We start from the raw sequence: 25,074 nt of genomic DNA, 5'->3' as shown, positions 1-25,074 counted from the left end.
ATTCGTCTTCTGCATGTTCGAGTCCTGAGCCACGACGAAAGAAACCAGCGGGGCGGCAATTTACTGCTGGAAAAGGACGCAAAGCTTCAACGAACGCTCGGAAAACAAATACTTCAAAGCGCTCCCATACACCAGTATGGGGTGAACATGCCACAAGAACCGGTGGTTGTCCACTGAAGAGCTTGAAAAACATCGAAAAGGAAGAAAGAGGATCTTTCCACTACAAGTGTGACGGGGCAGTCTGCGCATGCAGGTGGAATGACAATGCAGTCGTCACAGTTTCATCTAACCACCTCAGCCAAGAGCCTGTTGGAAGTCCGAAACGCTCCTCACGACGCTCAAACAAAAAGGTGGACATTCCTCAACCATAATTGATCAGAAAATACAATTAGGGCAGGGGTGGAGTAGATATAATGGACCGCCTCCTCGGAACCTATCGACCGAGACTGAGGAGCAAGAAATAGTGGTGGAACCTTTCCAGCAATGGTTTGAACATAGCTGTCGTCGCAGGATGGCTCCTCCACTGTGAGATTCACAAGGGTAGTGATGGCGCCATGACGCACATCGCCTTTCGGCGGGACGTCACCATGTCCTTGCTGCAGCTGAAGCAGAAACTCACTGTAAAGCCCAAACTCCATAAGCGCAAAAATGCACGCGACAGCGACGAGCGACGCTATGAGCGACGAAACAGGGCGTTCGCGCGCGTTGTCGCGTGCTCATTTTCACGCGATCGCTCGGTTCTCCAGATTTGAAAACCGTCGCTCATCGCCCATAAGTGATGGGCTCAAGCAGCCAATAGCGAAAAACCGGAAAAGACGAAGACTACATAGGTGCACGTGACCCTGCCCGAGTCACGTATGCGCAACAAGAAATAACGCAATGTTTGTTACGCATGCGCATATAAAAAATGCTGCAAGGCAATAATAAACACTTTCCGTTTCATTACACAACAATATATCTTATTTTTAAATTGCATACCGCTCGCTACGCGGTTTTCTTGGTGCGAGTTGACGGCCTCATGCCAGCAACAGTGGAATTCGCTCGCCGAAGCCGTCGCGTGAATGAGGTTTGCCTGCGCTAGCGACTGATCGCGCGACGCCGATCTACGTCGCGTCGCTCGTCGCTGTCGCGTGCATTTTCGCGCTTATGGAGTTTGGGCTTTAAGACCTGGACCCTGGGTTCATCCGAGATATGAGGACAGAAACACTGATGGCCACTACATCATCTCAACGACTCAGGGAAGGTGCGCGGAATGCAAGAAGAATACAATGAATCAGTGCCAGCAGTGCAAAAAGCAGATGCACAAGAAAGGCTTTGCCGCTTACCACGGTTTGTGATTTGCTCACTGTAGTACAGCCAGTAGTATGACAGAAGAAATTTTCATAAAGTGTTGTTTTAAATATCTATGCTTTTCAGAGACATCGTATGACGCTAAATATTATTCTTCCGTTATCCTGAATGAGAAAACCCGACTGAAAAGTCAATAAAAGTTGTTCCAGAGAAAATGTGTGTTTAGCATATGGGAAATGCCAATGTTCCAAAAATGGAACATGCGAAAAAACATGCTTAGTCATTGTGAATGTGGCTGGATTTTCGATCATAGTTAATTTAGAAGGCCAATGCAAATTATCAACATAAAGTTCAGTTTTTTTCCTATGGCTTCATAGTGCGGCATTTAAAAGGTTAAAAACAGTTCATCTCATTTTCATATGCTTCGCTTCTTCTTCTGTGCACAGCCATGCTTCAGGACTTACATACTGGTGATCTAGTGACACATCCAGGGCACCAAAGTCAATGTTAAACAAGTTGTATAATTTATATAAGGTGAGTAACCAGCACACAAAAACGTTTCTGCTCGTTTGAAGGGGACAGACAAACAAATACTGTTTAAGTCTCACACCTGTATATTTTTGGAGTATTCGCTTTCTTAAGCTCCTGTAATGTTACTGACACACTGCCTACCTACTGAGTGCACCTACAAATTCACCTGTGACATATACAACAAAAATATTTACTATGATTCACACACAGCCCACTCCACTCAGTCAAAACATAATTTAGGGGTGCGACAGCTGCATCAATTGCGCCAATTTGAAATAATTTCCCATTTTTGCGCCGAGCTGCACTAAAAACATGAAATTTACCGAAATTGCGCCATGCTGCGCCAAAATGCCTGACCAACCTCAAAATATTCTCAGTTACCTTAATTTCTGCGAGAGAGGCCACATTGGCCACCTGTATCTGAAGCTTCATCAATCAAACCAGGGATCCAGGTGCGCAGGCATTAGTTCTGAACTACAGTGTAAGATATATACTACTTAGGCCGATACACGGTCGACCACATAAACTAACACTGTGCACTGGTCAATCCACTGACCTTAGCGGATAATTATCAGCGGGACGACGCACTTTCAAAACAAAAATCACAGCATATCCACGAAGTGAATGATGGCGACTGGGCGAAGCTCTGGGGTATCATTAACCCCCGTACATTGGCCACTCGATATGGCGAATTACGCCATATCTACGAAGTGAGTGATGATGAAGGAGCTTGTTTAGTCCATCTGTCTAAGCTCACCAACACTTCACTAAAGCATGAGTCTCCTACGCATCGCAGTGGATGGATGGATGTATGGCTGTGCCCTTTAAATCGGGCGGTGGCTCACGCCACCCAGGCATAAAAAATTTCACTCGCACCTCGATTGTAGCCACCAATCCGTTAGCCTCCTCCTAGTTATTTCTACCCGTTTAAAGTCTATTTTGCCTTCACTGTCTCTAAACCCCAATGCTTTGAAAATTTCGCGCCATTATCTTCGACTATAGGGTGGAGCCCTTTACAGAACATTCAGCCCTTTCCTCCTCCTCTCCACACTCACTACATACCGTGTCTGTGCCTTCGTATTTTGCTCTGTATGTCTTGGTCCGCAATACTCTTGTTCTAGCCTCGAAGAGCAGAGAACTACCTCGAGAATTATCGTAGATCTTTTCCCTCGCAATTTCCTGCTTAAAAGTTTGGTAGGTCTCCAGTAATGATTTCGTAAGCATTCCAATCTTCTACATGTCCCTGTCTGTTTCCTTCACCTTCTTCTTAATCCATGTTTCCTTTTGGCTTGGTATTATGCTGTTGTCTAAATACTTGCTTGACAATTTTCGAGTTCGCTTCCTTTATTTAGTATCAACATTCTATATGTACAAGTAGCTGAAAACTTTCCTAGCCCAACGCTCTTCTCCAATTTTTCTCAATCGCTCCTCTAATTCTATCTTGCTGCTAGCTTCCCTGCACTCAAACGATGTCCATCCCATGTCTCCCTGTACCCACTGATTTGGGGTATTCCCGTGTACTCCCAAAGCAAGTCTACCTTTGCCACATTGTTTAATTTCCAATCTTGCTTGAATTTCTGATTTCATGCACAAGACCGCATTGCCGAACGTCAAGCCTGGGACCATGACGCTTTTCCAAATCCCTCTCACAACGTCTTACCTATTGAAGTTCCACAGTGCCCTATTTATCATTACAGCTGCATTCCTGGTGCCCCAAGTCATTACATATCTTTCGTGCTCCCTTAGATACTCAGCCCTGTTATTGATCCATACGCCCAAACATTTGTATTCATCCACTATCTCCAGCGTGACTTCCTGTATCTTATGCTCACTGCCTTTGTTATCATTAAAAATCATGATTGCTGATTTTTTCTCTGCTGAACTTCAAATTTAACCTATCTCCCTCATTATCACAGATGTCTATCAATCCCTGCAGATCGTCCTTGTTGCTAATAATACTATATCATCTGCATATATCAATGCTGCTAATGACTGGGGCAAGTGCCGCAGTGCCATCTAGTGAGCTCTCCGAGCACAAGGGTGGCTACTACGCCGACGTGGGACAAGTCTACACCCTAAGGAGCTTCGCCCCTAAAACAAGTTGCCATAGCCAGCAACACTGCGCGAGAAATATGAATTTTCAAGTCAGACTGCGCTCGAACAAGCTCGACATGCTGCGAACACTCGCATTGCTAGTGAGCACGTTAGTTGCCATAGCAACAGCACATGCGATAGATACCTAGTGCCGTCACCGGCCAGTGGGCGTACGCCTTTGTTACTCTATCTAGACAAAAGCGTCTTGCAAGTGAGCCGAAAAGTTGTGCTCTAAGCCTATCCCATTGTGAAAAAAAGAGGAGAGGAGTGTAGCAGTTTGAAAACTTCTTGGCCTTGTACTAACTCACACAGAACACCGCGTAAACCACCTTTGCCGCAGTACACAGGTAGCCCGCGGAAAAGCATTTTAAGATTCGGAAGAGGTTGTTAGCACTTGTCACGGGACTCAGCACAGCTCGTTCAATTACTCATACGCTTATATGCTGCATAATTGCAAGTACTAATATGATCGCCGACGTCCAAAAAATTTACTGGCAATCATTTGGAGCACTGTATAACATTTCTGTATCCCTAAAAAAATAAAAGAAAACAGTTCGCCAGTTTTCTTATCGCCACCTTTACCCTTCGGTTTTACGAATCCCATGAATCTCAAAGTCGCCAGCTTGGCAGATCCACATATGAATCCTCGGAGTCTGTCAAAATACTTAACAGGCGTGGCAAATGCTAATGTGGATTTTATCTTTTTAGCTGAGTGGGTTATTTCAAAATGCTACTTTTATTGAAATAGCAGTGCATATATTCACTCTGCACGATTTAGGGGAAGTGCAATGGTTTGTGCATATTTTTTTTCACTGTAACCTGCTCCAAATTTTATTTCTGCTGTTGCAGCGCTGATAATTGGTTTTCCTTGAATAGCTGTATGTAACACAAACTGTCCTCGCAGAGTTTTCTGGGCCACCAGTTTTCAAACATGAACAAAAAGGAGTTGACACTTGGGCTTATTGGTATTACATTACTGAGCCTAACAGTCCAAGCAATCAAGTACACACTGGAAAAAACCCACACCACAGCACTCTTGAGAAACAGTCTTCTTGTGTCTAGTACTATCTCTGCATGTGATTTTTTTGTGCTGTTTGTTCCAGCAAATTTAAAAGCTCTTCTCGATATTTTTATGGCTCAACTGTAGATTAAGAATAGTATTGATGTACCACAATGAAACATTTTAACCACAGGTGCAAATTTGATAGTCTGCATTTGTTCTTGAAAACTTCTAGAATGGTTATTTTAGAAACTCCTGCAAGCGTTATGTAACCAAGAGGGTACTTGGGAGACTTATTGGTGCATAACAGAGCAGACAAACACTGTAATAATGGGATGTAGTAGACTCTATGCTCTGTGTACCATCTTCACTATGCCCTGCTGTGGTGCTCTACTTAACTATGCAACCAAGTTTAATGTTTCTACAAACTTAAACACAGCTAGGATGAGCACAGAGAGTAGGCAGGTGTCTGCATGGAAGTGTTATACAGCACACTCGGGCGTGAAACTCCAAGTGTCGACAACAAAAGTAACAGATTGATGCAGCCTAAATGAGAAGATAAGCCTAATCACCATGGCTAGTTCAAGTCTACAAATTTGACACAAGGCACATAAAATACATGAACGAAGTCTCCAAAGAAAAAGCAGAATTATGGCTAAATAACAAAGCACCATATGCTTCCTTTTTGAACCAACTAGCTACAGTTTTAAGCATAAATATTAAATTGCAGTTTTGTCAAGGCTTAAAAATAGGAGTATGTGAATTATGATAATAAATTAGATGTGCTCTCAACATAAAAAAAACAAAAAATAAAAAAAAAAACATTAGACGTTTTGCTTTGGAAATATGCAGTAACTGAAAGGACACAGTTCTGCTACTTCTCTACAATGTAATTTGAAAGGCACTACTATCACTGCACTTCGCTAAAACAGCTAAGAATGTGCATGATTGAGACACTGCAAATGTCTGAATATACTTATCACTGACAGAACTATGCAAGTAAATTACAGGAAAAAAAAGAAGAAAAATAGAAGGGAAAGGGAGACAGTTGAAATAGAGAAACATTGAGGACCTTTGTCAGATAAAAGGGGGCAAAGAAGAAAAATTTAGCATGATTCTCATTCATAATGATGCCACAACCATTCGCTAGATTTAATGTGTAAACTGTACGTCATCAAGCAAAAGTGCCTCAGCTCTTCACATGATCTTGCCCTACTGCAGTTATTTACAAAAAACTATTTACATAGTTCATGATGAATGAGCTGCCTCACTTAGCAACTTTTCTTGTCTTGACTGAATGAATTTCTGCATTGACACTGCAATGGTTGACACAAAAAGTACAAAAAAAAAGGCCACTTCTATAATAAGAACAGCCAGCCCCCTTGAAGTTCAGAAAAAAAAAAGCAATCAAATATTCAGACTGCATTGACTAATGTTGACTTATAAAAAGATGAGCCAAGGCCCAGGACTTTAAACAAAATCTGAGCCAAAGAACTGCTGTTTCCGCACCCTTCTCGATAGGCTTCTTTCAAAGAACTTCTTCAGCTCTGATACAATAAAAACTGTTGACGATACTCCAACAAGGAGGCAGATATCTGAAATAGAGCAGAAGAAAAATGTAAGAACTGCATAAATGTACAAATCCCTTTAAAATTGGGGAAAACAAAACTGCCAGTGTGCAAATAGATGTTTGCCACATGGGTCTCTGGTGCTACATTATTAGTCTCTTTTGCTACACTTTTCTACTATAAAGCCCCTTTCCTAAAACATTTTCAAATTAAGCAGCTGATGGGCTAAGACATAAAAACCATGCCAAATATAATGCAGCCACACAAACCTGCAAAGTTTAAAATTAGTAAACTGCTCCAGCCAACAATACAGTAGGTTAAAAAAGGGAGGGACAGCACTTCTGATTTATTAAGCAATCAATTTTACTAATACATTTTATTGTAGCATCGCACCAGTCTTGGCCAACTGCTGCACTAAAAAACAGGAGAGCCGCTTGGCTCGTGATGCATGAGCCACGCAGAATTGAGAACGGCTTAGCACCTGGTCTGGCTAGACGCTGCAGCCGCGACCTCGTCTACACTCGTGTCGCAAATAAAAGCTGCGGCCACGGCACAGCCTCATCGCTGCCGTCTCATCTCACGTTCCTTAACAATATAAACCTCACCCAGCTCGCTTAGGCAGCAGAAATCGTGACACATATATACCACAATCTAAACAGAGACCAAAAACAATACTCTTATGTTCACAGAGCTAGTCACCATTTGGAATGCCATAACCATGATCCTCCTGCTTGCAATATCAATATTGTAAGTAACACAACAAAATGGCACAATAGAAAGGACGACACAGAAAGGAAGAACAGGCACATGCGCACTGTTGGGCATTGACACATGAGATAACAGAGAAGTAGAAAAAGCGGAAAAGCAGGACAGCAGTGCTAGTGAACCATATTAGTTTACAATACAAACTTAACTTATTAGCATCCTCAGCTATTGCAAGCATTTAGTCATGCTACCCAAATCATCACACAGAACAAATATGGTCTAAGACATGATGAACATCACCTCTTATTGCATGCACCTCTCAAATATAAAAGAAAGTGGTTTAATCTCCCTGCTGTGAACAGACAAGCATGGCAAAAGCTGACTCCACGTTTTACATGCCTGAAGGTCATTTTAATGAAGCTGCTTTTCCAACTCTGCTTTTCCAACTCACCCTGACCCAAGCATATGTAAATGGCCATGTACACACATAAAATTCGTTAACAGTATCATGGGATATGGTAGTATCTAATATTCTCAAAAGGGAAAAAGATCTGCAGATGATGCACAAGAGCACAAAGCACACAGAAACTGTGGGCGCCTTTTTGTTTGCTATGCTGTTTACTTCAACAAATCTCTAAGTAATGTTTGAAGAGATATTGAACAAAACTTTTGCCGCCAATGTTTTCAACTAAATTTAAAGATTGGATCCTGAAATCTATAGGGACAACCTTCATTGCAGGCAGAAACTACACGAAAAGAATAAATTTAATGCGTTTTTCACAAACTGCCACATCTAGTGGCCGCAGCGTGAACTAGAGAAAACGACATCGCATATGCCCAAAACGGGCAAGTCAACAATGCCACCCGTCGCCTGCATCTCTCGACTCGCTAAGCTCCCCCTGTGGTTTCCAGAACCGGTTTGAGCAGCACTGGTAGCGAACAACATTTTTGGCTGGGGTAAAGCAACGGCACTTCCGTGGAAGTGGGATGAAAGGAGAGCCGGAGAGAAGGAAGAGGAGCAGGAGCACAGGAACACGCGCATCCTGCATGCGCCTTGGCGATTCTGATGTCACGACTATCGCTTGCAAGCAGCTGCCGCGAGCTGACAATGCATAAAAAATACAGCCAACTTTTAAAAAATACAGGAAATTAACTCTGTTTATCAGAACACTAGCATCTTTCGAATAGAATTTCGAAGTTTCGTCAGTTTTTCCCACTTTTGATAAGTATCCCTTCTAGCAAATAATGCCATAGAACGTACACGTTGGTGAAATGGTCTAGAGTATGCGCATGCGTGCTATGCACAGCCAAGTGCAAGTGTCCTCAGCTGTGCTGTTCTTATGGGCACATTCACTCCTGGTACTTTCTGCTGCATTATCAGTCCCTTAGTTTCCTTCATGAATGCCATACACTTCCACCTGAAAAGCATGAGCATTGAGGAGGCTGAGACACGCCCACTGATGTCCCTCTGTTTCGGCACCAGCATAGCAGACGGCGCTTGTAGTTCAGTCTGCTTTGTGCGCTCGACGTTGTCGGCACAATTTGAAAGGGTGTACTTAAGGTGCATGCTAAGAAACCCAAGAGGCCAAAATGATCAAAGTTCCCTACTGAGATGTGTCTCATTATCAAATAATAGTTTTGGCTAGGCCTATGAGTATATTCGAATGCTTCGATTCGAATTCAGATAATTGAAAATTTCGAAGCATTAGAAATTAACAAGTAGATGTACTGTATTTACTCGCATAACAAACACACTTTTTTTTTTTGAAAAATCGGAGCAAAGTTAGCGGTTGTTACGTTTGGCCCGGCAATTCGTCTGGGCAGATGCCATTGTGCGTAAGCCAGTTCGCTAGGGAGGCTTTCAACCCCATCGGCGCCCAGTCTGCAAGACGCAAGACGCTGTCCGGTAGATGTTCCAGAAAGCAGTCGGGTCTCAACGAAAGCTTCGCGAGACAAGTCTTTACTTGAACGGGCTCGAACAGCGGGGGAACGGTGCCACTGAGGCGGGTCTCATTAAGTCAACCTCTTGACTCTGCTTTTGTCATCTACGCGAGGCCATCTCAACGCACCGACAACTCGGAAGCGTGGTAACGCGCCGAAGAAGCCGTTCACCGGGACCGAGCATTTGGACTGCCTGAAGCTGAAAGCACCATGGATTGCTGCTGACGTTCGGGTTAGCGGCCATCTCCCCGGAGGAGCTCAACTTTCCCTCTCCGGACTCTACCTCCTCGCATTGCGGTGCCTTCAAGGCGTGGGCCGGGTGTGTCTCTGTGTGGTGCGTTCCTGTTACCATTGGACCGTTTCGCCTAGCCGAGTGGTGCAATATCTGTACCCCTTCTGGTGGGTGGACCATAAAGACTTCGTCCCCTGCTTTGTGGCAAGAAGAATCACCGCCTCCTTCAGATGGCGGTGACGGCAGGCTATAAAAGCCGAGGCATTTTAGTAAATAGTGCTGAATCTTGTGCGGAATCATGAGCGGTATCATGAACTGAATCTCTGTTGTACATAATGCGGGATCTTATGAATCCCTGTACAGTTCCTATCTTTCATCCATCATGTAAATAAATCTTCGTTCTACCTCTCTTAACATGTCCCCTCACTGGCGAAGATCGTTTATGTGGATGACGACGGGGTGCCAGCTACCCTAAAGTGAGCCCGCCATTCCTGCCACCATCTTCCTACCCTTTACAGGGTGCATTTATTATGCGGGGCAAACTTTATAAAAAATTTATTGAAATGAGCAAAAATGTGGTAATGCAAAAAAAAAATTAGGTCGATTAGCCTTTCGCATTGACATAAGCGTACACTATTTCGAAAAAGCTTCTCTGTTGCACTTATGTGATCTTCGGTGGTTGATGCTTTCATCTTATGCAAGCAGTCCCCACGTCATCGCGCACGCCATGGAAGCGTTTTGCGGCTATTTTTTCTCGCAATTGTTTAACCGCAGCAGTGGTATCTTCTGTGATCTCGAGGGGTGCCCAGAAATGTGTGCTACGACACACCTTGCCAACTTCGCGGAAACCTCGCATGACGACCGCGCCGCCATTGTTGACATTGTAGCAAGTAACCAACCTTGCAGCAAGCTACTCCCGAAGCATCCGTTGATGACAAGATTAATGACAAAATACAGCCACCGCCTCGCTTGCACAAGAGAAATTTCTGTACGCGCGGAGAACAGGCGAAGCATGAATTGGGGGTGCTACCATGTTGCGGAAATCGCCACGATCTTTTCTGGGTACAAGCGATTTTTCTGGTTTGCCATAAGCCTGCGACGATACAGTGACGAATGACTCTTCGCAACAGCAAATTCTGTCGTCGTCGCTTGAAAATCGCGTGCTCATCGTTGGGCCTTAATTTTTTGTATTTACAGGAAGCGACTATCGGTTGGCGTGGGCAGTTTCATGACCTTTGTTGGCTGTGTGCTTATCAGCTGCTATGTCTCTACACTCGCACTGTTCGTGAACCCTGCTTAGTGTATGGATAATAAAAAAAACAGCAAATGTGCTGCACATAGATAGAAAAAAGAACAATACAGCGCACGGTAACGGGCAAAAGAAGTGAGCTGAGGTGGCCGTGGGGGGTTGGCATAATAATAAAAAAATGGAAGAGATCCAACGGGTAAGGAGGCACCAGGTGTCAGCTGGATTGCAGCGGATGAATGTAGAGGGTGCGTTTATTACAAGGGGGGAAAAAAGTCACAATTTTGACGACTGAAGTTGGCAGTGCATTTATAATTCGAGTGCGTTTATTACGCGAGTACTAAATACGGTATATCCCCTTTGGGCAAAAACTATGATGCACTATCTGGAAATGCGTCAATTTTGCATGACATGATTCCAAGGCACTCTATATTACATCTCAAGAAAAAAAATGAAAAAATGTGTTTTCTGTCAGTTTGAGTACTTTACGTTAAAAGGGTCATGAAACGATCGCTTTAAAATGACAATGCAAAATTACCGGCGTCCACACACACACACACACTAACTAGGCAACGTCATCATAACTAATGCTTTACCTATCAAGAAACGCCGAACTTTTTGATACTTGCGAGCGCGTGCAATTGGTACACCTACCAGCGTCTTTGCCATATGCAATCCACACTAACTTGAACTCTGCAGCTGGCGTCATATTAAGCAGTGTTATTGTGGTACACAGATTAATATGGCAGACGCAGATTAGCGCCTTTTGCGCGCACTCACAGATGCCGTAGAGTTCCTCGTTCCTCGATAGGCAAAGTGTCTATGCAGGTCCACTCAAGTTGATGATATAGTTAGCGCGTGTGGCTGCCGATGATTGATTGATTTGTGGGGTTTAACGTCCCAAAACCACCATTTGATTATGAGAGACGCCGTAGTGGAGGACTCTGGAAATTTTGACCACCTGGGGTTCTTTAACGTGCACCCAAATCTGAGTACACGGGCCTACAACATTTCCGCCTCCATCAGAAATGCAGCCACCACAGCCGGGATGTCTGGCTGCCGATGGTGCCACATTATCGTTGTACAGCGACCTTTTCACGGCTCCTTTAATTATCATGTAATTAAGAACATATTTACTCTGTAATTAATCACCTTTAATCTTTGCTTAAAAAGAAATCAAATACTAGGACCAAAATTTGGAATAAAGAAATAATACTCTTTATGTTGGTTGTGAAATGTGCCACATTGAACGATTGTCGAACATTGCAGTATCTCCAGCAAAGTGATCATCTGCAGCATATGCAGCGCAATGAAATCAAGTGACTGCTGTTTGTTCACTCAGGAAGGCTGCACGAATGTGCACACCAAGTTTCAAGCAATTTAAAGAAATATGCTATGCGTGATGTTTTTACGAATTTTATGTGTACAATTGTACACACCGCCGCCGAAGGAGATATTAGTTTCCATGTAACCTCCTGTAAAGATGGTTTCATTACAGCGGAGGAGTTCTAAGTCGTGAAAACGCCTATCCAAGAAAATCAGCACTGCTACGAGGTATGTTACCTCGTATGTTACATGTTACCCACATGTCGATTCATCATTTTTTAAAGCTTAAAACCTTGTTATGCTGGCTTATACTCTCTAAGTACAGTCAATTTTAAAACATGCCTTATTTTACAGGTAATCACTTGCACTCTACTGAAAGTGGAATCCTTCTACTACTCAAAGTTACTATTTCTATTACCTTTGAACCAAGAAAAGAATGGAATTTGCACCAGCTTTGTTTCAATTTCTAAAAAATATTATGAAGGCTACCCAAGTCATGACAAACATGGCTATTTTCCCTTATAATATGTAATATATACAATTTGAATTCAATTTGAAATTATTCGAACCAAATCACTATTTGCTTCAAACCTAAAATTCACTTTTCCCATAAGCCTAGTTTTGGCACATCAAATAGAAAATTTCAATAAGTTTTCTGGTTTCAAGAAAACTTCACACTTTTGTTTGCATGTTTTTGACAAACAAAAGAAGTGGCCTAATGCTCTTCCCCGATGGGCCACGGAAGCTTCATGCAGCATTAGCATAGGCAAAGATGATAATAGTTCCCCTTTTAGTACCAGCTGGCGATAGCAAGCAATGACTGCTCATCACATCAGGGCAGAACACTGCGCTGATCGTCACTGCCTTGCATATGTAGTCATACAAACTGAAATTAAACTTTGCGGCGGAATATCTTGGAGCACAGACAGGCTAGAATCCTTATAAGTGGAACTATGTGGCTGGCTCCAACTTTTCAACACAAACATGCCTGCTAACTGCAGTCCCTAATAAAGTTCATTATTGAATCATAGTTACTTGAGTGGCTGACAGCGATAACTATTGGTTCACTCTGAGTCCCCCTGGACACATAAAATATATGCAAAGGTAGTTTTCAAGTTCTTCCCAGTGCTGGATTTTAAGGAAACGATAAATCCTAACTATGAATCCCCAATATAATGAACACAATAATGCAAGTTAGCATGGTGAAAAACCCGTGAGTAAATCACAGCATTAAAAAAAATTGAAGAAGAAGAAGAAGAAGAAGAAGAAGAAGAAGAAGAAGAAGAAGGGAGATTGTGAGCTGCTCGATTGGCAACTCAACTTGGATATGACATGCTGTAAAACATACCTAATGCAGTTAGAGCTTCAGTTTGAAAGACCCTCTGAAGTGGTGGGAAGTAGATCACCAACATCTGCCCTATTACAGAAAAGGCCACCGCAAGGAGAAACATACGGTTGCTGAAGAGCCCGATGGTGAATGCAGACTTTGTCTGTACAAGAAAAATAGACAAGTAAAAACTAAGAGAACACTCCGCATAAGTCAAACAACACCCTGAAACTAGCCATATCATTTGCATAAGAAATGCTTTTCAGAAATATTTCTTTTTGTGTTTTATAAGTACATTTACAAGTAGCTGAAAGCTAAATATGCCCTAATTTACAGAAAATACTTGATCAGACCACATAATTGGTACATACATGTACTTTTGTACATCTGCTTAGTTGCTGGGTGGAATCTACCGCTGAAAGCAACCACATGACGGCAGCTTGCCTATCGGAAGCGCAATGGCGTAGATAAAAGGCCTAAGGCACCACCATGCAATACCACCTACGGTCACACCAGTTAACACTATTTGAAGTTTTTCCTTTACATGGTTCATTGCATTTGATGGTAAATCCATGCTTGTTCATACCAATACAAAATTTTGTGCTGCACTATTAACTGTCAAATGCACTCATAATATACAAATGTACTTTGAATCCTGTGAGTGTGACTTCTTTCAATATCTTGAGCACTTAGACAAAAGTTAGTGAAAATTGAATCAAATCAACATAGCTCACTGATAGAGGCCTGAAATGAAAGAGTTAGTATAGACTTCTGAAAATGCTATCACACATATACACCACAATCTGCACCTTCAGTGCTGTGAAAATTTCACAAAAGGCTGTTTGAACCTGCCAGATAGAAAGCTCACATAACTATTTGAGGACAGTAACTCTCAGTAGCATTTTTGAGAGCTTACGACTGAGCTGGAAAATTTTTATGTTGTGGTAGGAGTGTATCAGTCTTACATGAACATGCAGCTCCAACAATTTTTCAATATGAGGGCGAAATACCGATGTTAGAAGTGACTGCCCAGCCACCACAGTTCTTTGTTGGCCTTTGAGATTGAGGCACCTCGATTGATTGATATGTGGGGTTTAACGTCCCAAAACCACCACATGATTATGAGAGACGCCGTAGTGGAGGGCTCCGGAAATTTTGACCACCTGGGATTCTTTAACATGTGCGCAAATCTGAACACACGGGCCTACAGCATTTTCGCCTCCATTGAAAATGCACCCACCGCAGCCGACATTCGATCCTGCAACCTGCGGGTCAGCAGCCAAGTACCTAAGCCACTAGACTACAGTGGCTGGGCGAGATCGGGGCACCTTTATAACCGCGATGTGCCAACTGCATGCTGTACAGTGAAAGCAATGGATCGCTTCGGCAATTAGCACAAAGGGCCAGAAGGACTCTTGTATTGTCTGCTTGCATTCATGTAAAACTACACAAAATGAACATAAACTTTCAATAAGAGCTCTTTTCTCAAAATGCCCCTTGTGGGGCTCGTGAAGAAGTGCTCTCCCTCTACCTTAAAAGACACACGACAAACGCACATGTAAGATTCTATGCATAGTACTCATGAACTGAAATGCAATAACATTTCTTTTTTTAGTGTAACACGGCTATGATAAATTGCTCATAACTGCATCACGACACTTGCAAATCTGGCCGCTACAGGTAATGCTGGCTGTGATGTAAGTGTTCAAGCAAAAATTATGCCAATATGACTCGAACTGTGTAAACGCTGACAACCAAAGCATGTGCATTACTTGGCTCTAAATACATGCGTTGCAATCTGTGGGTACTGTACACACCCTTCCCAACACACAGACACACAAAAGAAGGTTAAATGATTACTCACCTGTGATCTGCAGCTCAAAGCATTGAACATGTCAAAGAAGACAAAACAAGTAAATGTCATAGTAGTGTCCCTCGGTGTCACGATTTGGTCACTCATCTAAAAGGCAGAGGAGTAAAAGAAACATTCATTCATTGTGTCTCCCGTGTTCAGGTGTGCATTCAATACTGAAGTCATATCAACTACCTATGTTAAATCACAGGAAGTTATTTTTCTTGCAGGAAAGTAATGCCCTAAACTTGAAAAGGACACCACAAAGAAGACATCCGAACATACGGAGTGCAAATTACGAACTGCTTTAATTGATCATAGAGAGTCAGTTAAATAGGCAATCCGTACAGAACTGTGCAGAAATGCCCAAACACATCAAGTGCTAATGCACCTTGTCCATCAAAAAGGGCATTTCTGCAGCATGAAGCAATAACGAGACTTTCTTAACAAAAATAAAAAGTGAGTTGTGCGAGTTGCTTTACGGTGCTGAAATGTTCTTTGTGATGGATAAGGTGCGTTAGCACTGGACATGTTTGTTCGCATATCCATAGTTCTATTCAGATTGCCTATTTAACTGACCCTTTATGTTCAATAAAACCAGTCAATAGTTTGCACACAATCTGTTCATGGGTCTTCTTTGTGGTGTTCTTTTTTTTTTAGCGCAATTATTTTCCTACATAGAATGAGCCAACTAACCCCTCAAAACATCCTGGTTCTTTTTATTCTCTTGATAGAACAGCTAGAACACAATGCATGACACAGCAAGTGCTCAGCAAAACTTACTAAATGCTGATACAGACAGGACCATTTGGAAAAAGTAAAACAAGAGACAAAGCCTGCCACCAGAAAAAAATTTTTTCACTGTACCACATCCTTTTGCAACAGGTGGGCTACTCAAATGAGTTCAAGAAATATGGCAACATTTATTGTCAATAAAAAGTCAACAGAAAATCTGCTTCCTCATTCACATTCAGAGATAACGGTTTTCTAATTGTACCATACAGACAAAGAGTGACAGCTCTGCTACAGAACAGTTGTTTTACGGCTGACATTAGGCTAGGGCAACTGATGTATTAACAACAATGCTTCGAAACTGGAGTGAGCATTATGAGAAATTGCACTATTCATAGTGTGGGGTCTTGAAGTGGAACGCCAAGCTCTTGAAGTGAATGGACACAGTAGACGCAGTCGAAACGAACCAAACAACACACATTTATTTAACTACCTTTAGAACGACGACATCAGTAGCCAAGTTAATACATCAATTGTGATCAACGCCCTAGAACAACCTTACACAATATTACACAACACTCAGCCACATAACAAAACACAAGAACATACTGAAGGCGGCGGCGCCAATGCTCGACTAACTACGAGGGCCCACGGCAAACGACCCGCAGTGCCATCTACCGCGGACCCACCGCAAGAGACCCCAGCTCGCTCCGACCCCCACACGCAAAAGAGGACCACTCATTTCTCATATCATGTGCCACCACCCAGGTTTGCCACTAGGTGTCACTGCCGGCGCCACTGCACTAACCACAATGATAATGGTGGTAATAAACGCTCGCGAGCACAACGGCACCTACCGCTCGATAGCTTGAACCCTAAACTCAACCTATGCGCGAAGCACGTACGCCACGAGGCACAAACGACTTTACAGGAGATGATAGCACCCCCAGAATAGTCAGTGGTGAAGAAATTGGCATAGAATCCAACATGCTGGTGCTGTGCACACCCCACTGCAGAACTTCAGGCATTAATTACTTTGTGGAAACTTCAATTAAGAGCGAAATTTCTGACTATGATCACATGAATACAATACGAACGATTACAAAGGAAAACATGAGAGATGCTTCTGCGACACATCACATGCATTAGAGAGACTCCTCACATTACACGACATTTGTCTAGGTGTTTTTTCATTTTTGCTTCCTTTTTATTTATTTACTTATTTAAAACCAGTTCCAAGCGATGGCGTGACTCTGCGGTATGACATCTGCTTGCCATGCAGAAGACCTGGGTTCAGTTTACCTCTAATCAAAGTTTTTATTATTTATTTATTTGCATCTAGGATTTTTCTTATTGACAACACTATTTTTTTACTCCCAACCGACGACACTGACACTAGAATTTCTTCAAAACAAGCTCTTCAAGGCTTTCACAATTAAAATGTGGGCGCCACAGCTGAGAATGAAACTCATCACCTTGGGCTCAACAATCCTACACAACAGCCACAAACCAACGCAAAAGTTGGGCAGTATCAAAAGCTGGGCAGAATGGAGGCTCCTTCCTGCTTTTGTATAAGATCTATTAAGACACCGTTTAGTTAAATCAATGGGGCATTTCGTTTACTCAACATCACTTTAGGACCTCATTTATCACATGGAATACGCATGCATTTCGAAGGAAAGCAATTGAAAAATAGCAGGAAAATGTTTAGAAAGCCAATATTCAAATTACACCAGCAAGGTTTTAACAGTAAGATGGGAACATGAATTAGCAAAAACAAAAGAAGAAATCTCACGCAGTTCAATTTCAAAAAATGAAATGATGGAACATAAAGCTTTGCAACACAAACAACGCATACTCAATATTCCATAATACAAAGGCATGCAGTGCAACAGCATCAATAACATGCACAAGAGTATCAAACAAATTCCAAACATAGTCAACAACCTGGACTTGCTCAATAAATGCGACACCTTCACACTACCACTACCACTACCACTATCACGTAATCTGCAGATCCAACGTACAATTTTTTGCCATGACTGTAGGTATAAACTAGCGTCAAGGGAACACTTGAGCAACAGTGCAGACTTGTCAAAGGGACACTAAAGTCAAATAAAAATTTACGCTAGAGTGAAAGCTCAACATATGACAAGGTCTAAATTGACAATATTATCAAGAACAATGTCCCACTTACTGAGAAATTAAGATAAATGCACAAAAACAGAAGCGCCACAGTAGGACATTCTCAAAATGATCCCAATGACATCAGACGGACCGCCTATAATTAATCACTAATAATCAATCTAGCTGCACTAAATAAAGAACCTTCCGTGCATCAAGAAATGCAATAAAATACTACTTGTTCGTTTGTTTGATTCATGGAAAAAAGAACCGCCGGACCGCCGTGCTGCAGTACTGTTACATTATTCTGCCAAGCATAGCAAACAAAGAAATGGGGCCACTGTGATGGGACATCCTGCTCTTTTTTTTACATGCATCTGCATCTATAACTCGTCTTACTACCACTTATCACCATGAACATACAGCTGAAGCATCAAAGTCCACTGGTAGGCAGATGAGATGATCGAAGGCCTTACGGGAAGGAAGACGCATATTATATATATATATATATATATATATATATATATATATATATATATATATATATATATATTGTAGCAATGCTGAGGCCGACAGGTTAAAAAAACAAGCGTTTTTATTAGGGCGAACTTGTGCCCACGATTCTAAAAACTATGGTCGTCAAGTCCGAGTAACTGAGTGGCACAGATCCAACTATCTTCCTCTTCCTCGTTGTTGGAGCGCACGAACGCGTGGCGTATGCCAGCCCAGCCGGGTCTTGCTGGCGCTTGTGCCACGATGATTGTGGCGGGCTACTTGAACGTGGCGAACCTGTCGCAGCATTACCCCCTCCTCAGACCCATCGACCCGATGCTTAAGACAGTGAAAAGATACATGCGCACTCTCACTCGTTTTTCGACGATTTGTCATGATAGGGCTTCATGCGGACTACGTGTACCACTTCCGTGGGATTGCGGCGTCTTGAACTCACGTGTCCAGCGGATCTGACTTCATAAGTGACGTTGCTGATACGGTTGAGTACTTCATAAGGGTCGAAGTATCGGCAAAGAAGCTTTTCAGAGAGTCCGCGGCGGCACACTGGTATCCATATCCACACTTTGTCACCGGGATGATAAAGTGCGTCACTGCGTCGCTTGTTGTATTGACTAGAATCAACGTGCTGTTGGTGGCGTATTCGGTATCTTGCCATTTGCCGTGCTTCTTCGGCTCTTTGCAAGAAGTCATCTAAGTCAGGTGGATAGCTGTTTTCATCCTGTAGTGGTAACATGGCATCCAGCGGGGTGGTCACTCTTCGGCCGAATACTAGTTTGAAAGGGGCAACGTGGGTTGTTTCTTGAACGGCTGTATTATATGTGAATGTTACGTAGGGTAATATTTCATCCCACTGTTTATGTTCAACATCGACATACATTGATAGCATGTCGGTCAGAGTTCTGTTGAGGCATTCGGTTAAGCCATTTGACTGAGGGTGATACGCCGTTGTTCTTCTGTGATCGGCATTTGTCATGGGCATCAGACATTGCATAAGGTCTGCAGTAAATGCGGTGCCCCGCTCTGTAATAACGACGATGGGCGCACCATGTCTGAGCACTATGTTGTTCACAAAGAACTTGGCGACTTCGGCAGCTGTCGCACTGTATAGAGAGTCAGTCTCAGCATAACGGGTGAGATAGTCTGTGGCTACGACTATCCATTTCTTGCCTGCACACGATGTCGGGAAAGGTCCTAGGAAGTCCATGCCGATTTGTTGGAATGGGGCATCTGGAGGGTCTATTGGCTGGAGAAGGCCGGCTGGTTTTACGGGTGGAGTTTTGCGCCGTTGACATTGACAACAAGTTTTCACGCAGCGCTGCACTGATGTGAGCAACTTAGGCCAATAGTATTTCAGGCAAATCCTGGCGAATGTTCGGCTCACACCCATGTGTCCAGATGTTGGCTTGTCGTGGCATGCGTGCAGAATTTCTTCTCGCATGGCTGTGGGCACGACTAGTAAAACGTTTCACCATTAGGTTCGAAGTTCCTCCTGTAAAGGACACTTCCTCGAAGGCAGAATGCGGAGAGCCCTCTGGAGAATATGCGAGGGACTTGAACGTCGAGACCCTGCAGGTGTTGTATAGGCGCCAGCAAATCCGGGTCATCTCGTTGTAGTTGAGCGATTTCGGATGCGCCGACAACGGCTAGAAACGGGAAGTCTTCCTCTTCAGGTATACTCGGATCGACGGGAGAGCGTGACAGGCAGTCGGCAGCGCTGTGTTTCCTTCCAGATTTGTACACGACCGTAATATCATACTCCTGCAGCCTCAGACTCCATCTTGCTAGTCGACCTGACGGGTCCTTGAGATTTGCCAGCCAGCATAGAGCATGGTGGTCACTGACAGCTCTGAACGGTCTACTATAAAGGTAGGGTCGAAACTTGTTTATTGCCCAGATGACTGCGAGGCACTCTTTTTCAGTTGCGGAGTAGTTTGCCTCAGCTTTTGATAGTTTGCGGCCGGCGTAGACTAACACTTTCTCTTGACCATTTTGCCACTGGACAAGGATGGCGCCGAGGTCGACATTGCTGACATCGGTATGGACTTCAGTGTCGGCTGTCTCATCAAAATGGGCAAGTATTGGTGAACCCTGTAGTCGTTTTCTTAATTCGTCAAAAGCTTTCTGTTGTTCGCTTTCCCATGTGAAGGGCACGTCGTCTTTTGTCAGTTTTGTAAGAGGTTCCGCAATCTTTGAGAAGTTTTCCAAAAATCTCTTATAGTAGGCACATAAACCCAAAAATCGACGCACTGAGTTTTTGTCTCTGGGTGTAGGGAACCTCCGAACATCGGCTGTCTTTTCGGGATCAGAACCGACACCATCGAAACTAATGACATGTCCAAGGAATCGCAGCTCTTCGAAGCCGAAGTGGCATTTTTCGGGTTTGATTGTCAATTTTGCTGACCGGATGGCTTCCAATACTGTGCGTAGTTGCTCTAGATGTTTGTCAAACGTTGCAGAGAATACCACCACGTCATCCAAATACACTAGGCATGACTGCCATTTCAATCCGGCGAGGACAGTGTCCATCATTCGCTGGAACGTCGCTGGTGCGGAACAGAGGCCGAATGGAAGCACTTTGAATTCGTAGAGGCCATCTGGTATTACGAATGCTGTTTTTTCACGGTCCCGCTCGTCGACCTCTATTTGCCAATATCCGCTTTTCAGATCTGAGAAGGAGAAAAACTTTGGGGATCGCAACCGATCTAGTGTATCGTCGATACGTGGCAAGGGGTAGACATCTCGTTTAGTTACACTGTTCAGTTTTCTGTAGTCGACACAGAATTTAAGTGTGTTGTCTTTCTTCTTAACGAGCACTACGGGGGACGCCCATGGACTATTCGAAGGCTGGATGAGATCATCCGATAGCATCTCCTCCACTTGCTTCTTGATAATTTCCCGTTCTTTCTGTGACACCCAATATGGATGCTGGCATATAGGCCTCGTGTCGTCTTGCGTTAAAATTTTGCTTCGTGACTGACGTGCGCTGGACCTTCGAGGCACTTGAAAAGCAATCAGAGAATTCTTTCACCAAGGCGTAAATCTGTTTCTTTTGACTGTCCGGAAGGCTCTGATTGACGGTCACGGATGTGTCGATGTTGCAGGCCACTGGTCGAGTGGTTGATGTCGTTAACCTGCATAGTTCAGTCGCCATACAGAAGTCGTGTAAATAGACAATAGCCATGCCTTGAGCGATGTGTTGAAGCTCACTGGAGAAATTTGTGAGTAGGACATCTGCACGGCCATTCGTCAAGTGAACAAGACCCCTAGCTAGGCAGACACCTTTGTTCAAAAACAGCCCTACATTTGTATCCGCTATGCCTTCGCGGTTGTACAATGCGTCATTTTCTACGAGCACCATTATACTGCAGCGTGGCGGCACAGTTACGTCATCATGAACAACGCGTAGAGCAGTTAGGCGTCGTTCCTCAGATTCCTCCACAGGTATAGCTCGTTCAGTTGAAAACGACACGCTGGACCTACGCAGGTTAATTACGGCGCCATTAGCTCGTAAAAAAACCATTCCTATAATGAGTTCCCTTGAACATTCTGGCAGCCCAATGAAATTGGCCACGCAAATAAAGCCCCGTATTTCAAGACTTGCAGTGCATCTGCCACGGGGCGTAATAATGTGACCGCCTGCCGTGCGTATCTGCGATCCACTCCACTGTGTCACAACTTTGTTTAGCTTTTTCACCATCTTGTGACTTATCACTGAATAATCAGCACCGGTGTCGACTAAGGTAATCAGCTCCCATCCTTGCATTCTCAACCGCAAATCTGAAGTAACATTTTCGTTGCTGCACCCATCTACCGGAAATACACCGTCATCACCCTCAAACCAAATTGGAGGATCTTCGTAACTGACGTTATCAGCAGCCTCACCTCCACAGGTCGCTTGCTTCAGTTTTCCGGGTGTGGACTTGGAGAGCGATGACCAGGCTGCCTTGAAGGTGTGCGTGGGTTGGATGACTGGTAGCGCATAGGCGATGGTGACCGTGACCGGTGTTGGCGTAGAGGTGGCGAGTTTTGGCGCGTGGACAAGCTCAATCTCCGCTGGTCGTTTGCCGTTTTGGGGGCACGGTGCATACGACGGGAAGCCTCTTAATCCAGCCTGTCGGTAAGGACAGAATCTGTACAGATGACCCACTTCCCCACAATGAAAACACAGAGGCCTGCGCTCGTGATCACGCCAGACGTCACTTTTCCTGGGCCTATGCTCCACATAGTGATATGTGCTACGCGCTCCCGGGGGCAGATAGGTAGCTGTTGGTTCCCGTGGACGAGGTGCGCTGCGTGCCGCAGGTGGGAGAGGAGTCGTTGCCATCGCAACTGCTGCATTGCTGTGTACCATGGGTTGTCCGACAACCTCAGAGTATGTTCGGATAGGTCGAACCGGCTGCAGCTCACGCTCTGGCTCACGTATCACTTGCCTCAGTTCGTCACGCACAACGTCCGTAACAGATAGTGCAGTTGAAGCCTGGGGCATTTGCAGTCTGCTCGGTTCTTCTCTAATAACTGATCTAATGAGCTCTCGCAGGGCTTCAACGTCGTTTCGCACGCCTCCGGAGAATACCTGTGCAGATGCGCAGTTAAGATTCCGGTTGTACTACCGAGCCCGCTGTTCCAGTGTTTTTTCGATGGCCGTCGCTTCCGAGTAAAACTCAGCAACTGTGCTCGGAGGGTTGCGGAGGAGAACAGCGAACAGCTCTTGCTTCACTCCGCGCATTAGATGGCGCACCTTCTTATCCTCAGCCATGTTGTAATCCGCACGCTTGAACAGACAGACCATGTTCTCAATGTACATAGGAGCACTCTCGTTCGTGAGCTGGTTCCGCGATTGAAGAGCAAGAGCAGCCTCCGCCTTTTCTTTCCGGTCTATGTTTGCGAACGTAGCCACCGCTTGTCGTCGAAATACCTCCCAGGTAGACAACGAGGTTTCATGATTCTCAAACCATGTCTTTGCGAAGTCTTCCAGGGCGAAGTATACGTGATGGAGCTTCTCTCTTTCGTCCTATCCATTCAAGCTGGCCACTCTCTCGAACAGGTCCAACCAATCTTCAACATCCTCGTACAAGTCGCCGTGGAATACTGGCGGCTGGTGCGGTTGGCTAGTGAACACTTGTGCCGTGGTTACCTGGCTAGTAATAGTGGTGGCATCCATCGTTTGAATTCCCCTTGGTGTGAAGTGAAGAGGACCGAACTCAGGTGAGTCACCTCGAAGACGGCGACTTGCCCTCTGGTGTACAGGAGTCACTTCCACGGGGTTGATACGCTGGTCGTCGGGGCTACGCTGTCTTGAGCTCGCGGGGCTTCGATTCATAACCCAGCGCCTCCACCAGAAATGTAGCGATCCTGAGGCCGACAGGTTAAAAAAACAAGCGTTTTTATTAAGGCGAACTTGTGCCCACGATTCTAAAGACTATGGTCGTCAAGTTCGAGTAACCGAGTGGCACAGATCCAACTATCTTCCTCTTCCTCGTTGTTGGAGCGCACGAACGCGTGGCGCATGCCAGCCGAACCGGGTCTTGCTGGTGCTAGTGCCACGATGATTGTGGCGGGCTACTTGAACGTGGCGAACCTGTCGCAGCAAAACATATATATATATACATACGGCCTCCTTTTTGTTTTGTTTTGCAACTATTGCATCGGCAGCTAGCCATGGCTACCTGGAATGAGGAAGTCACCTACCTCAGGGCGAAGATAATGCGCGCCTGGTCGCAAATAAAGTTTACTCTCTTTCACACTACTTAAGAAGTTAGGAAAATCCCGACATTGACTGTAGTATATAGGGATTAAGCGAGAGATGAAATGTGAGTAGCACACTGGAAACAAAAGTGATGTTCAATGCGAGGCTTTACCTCTTTCCGGAAGATAAACAAGGTTCCAAGAATGATGATGAGCGAGGACAAGACCACATTGAATATCAGATCTCTTGTGATCATAGGCTGCTTGGTGTTGCGAGGAGGTTGCTTCAACACATCATGGTCCACAGGCTCAACACCAAGACTGCAGGAAAAATGTGAAGTGAGTTGTCCGACACACAGAAGAGGCACAATTATTATTTATATGAATAAGTACCGACAGTTCTTTTTGGCCCACAATTACAATTTGAGTATATTTGCACTACAGTAACTTACAGGTTTCTAAAGTCATTCTCAGGGGTGGCTCTAATTTGCTTTATAGCGATAGTAATCACTTGAGCACTCATGACGGATTTCAACCATTGCTGTCACAATCATTATGAAATTCAATTCGATAACGTCACTCTGCATATGGTAAATTATACCTGAGTAAAAGCTTGTGAGCGCTGGCAATGAACTCGACTGAAGCAGAAATCAAACAAGCTGGCCATCTTCGCTGCATGGTAGGAGCATGCAATAACATTCCCCCATATGAGAAGCCTGCCGTCGATTGCTCCTTGTGCAGAAAGAAAACGTCCCACCAGCCTTCTGTCAAGCGAAGGAGCACAAAGGGGTGCCAGGGGAGGAAAGGGTGGGCGTGTTGCTTGAGCAGCAACTACGAACTTCGATCGAAAAGCCATGGTGGCGAGCGCTGGTGCACTATTTCAGTAGACATCAGCAAACAGCTCGTAC

The 25,074-nt window shown here is 44.2% G+C and overlaps 1 protein-coding gene across 5 annotated transcripts in view; it reads right to left on the bottom strand.

The window, feature by feature from the left end:
- Positions 1-25,074, bottom strand: part of SPoCk (secretory pathway calcium atpase) — a 147,395-nt gene that overhangs the window by 15,224 nt on the left and 107,097 nt on the right. For all 5 annotated transcript variants that reach the window (XR_012889277.1, XR_005110564.2, XM_037428731.2 and 2 more), the window contains exons 21-24: positions 24,340-24,487; positions 15,125-15,220; positions 13,282-13,423; positions 6,425-6,510 (exon numbers count right to left, since the gene is read on the bottom strand). Coding sequence is in view for 3 of the 5 variants with exons in the window: in XM_037428731.2 (XP_037284628.1) it covers positions 6,425-6,510; positions 13,282-13,423; positions 15,125-15,220; positions 24,340-24,487 (472 nt within the window). In the remaining 2 variants the exon portion in view is untranslated. The remainder of the gene's footprint in view (positions 1-6,424; positions 6,511-13,281; positions 13,424-15,124; positions 15,221-24,339; positions 24,488-25,074) is intronic.

Source organism: Rhipicephalus microplus, unplaced genomic scaffold (genome assembly GCF_043290135.1).
Source record: "Rhipicephalus microplus isolate Deutch F79 unplaced genomic scaffold, USDA_Rmic scaffold_48, whole genome shotgun sequence".
Lineage (NCBI taxonomy): Eukaryota > Metazoa > Arthropoda > Arachnida > Ixodida > Ixodidae > Rhipicephalus > Rhipicephalus microplus.
Note: the sequence above shows the minus strand (reverse complement) of the source record. Positions and strands in the feature narration are given on the sequence as shown.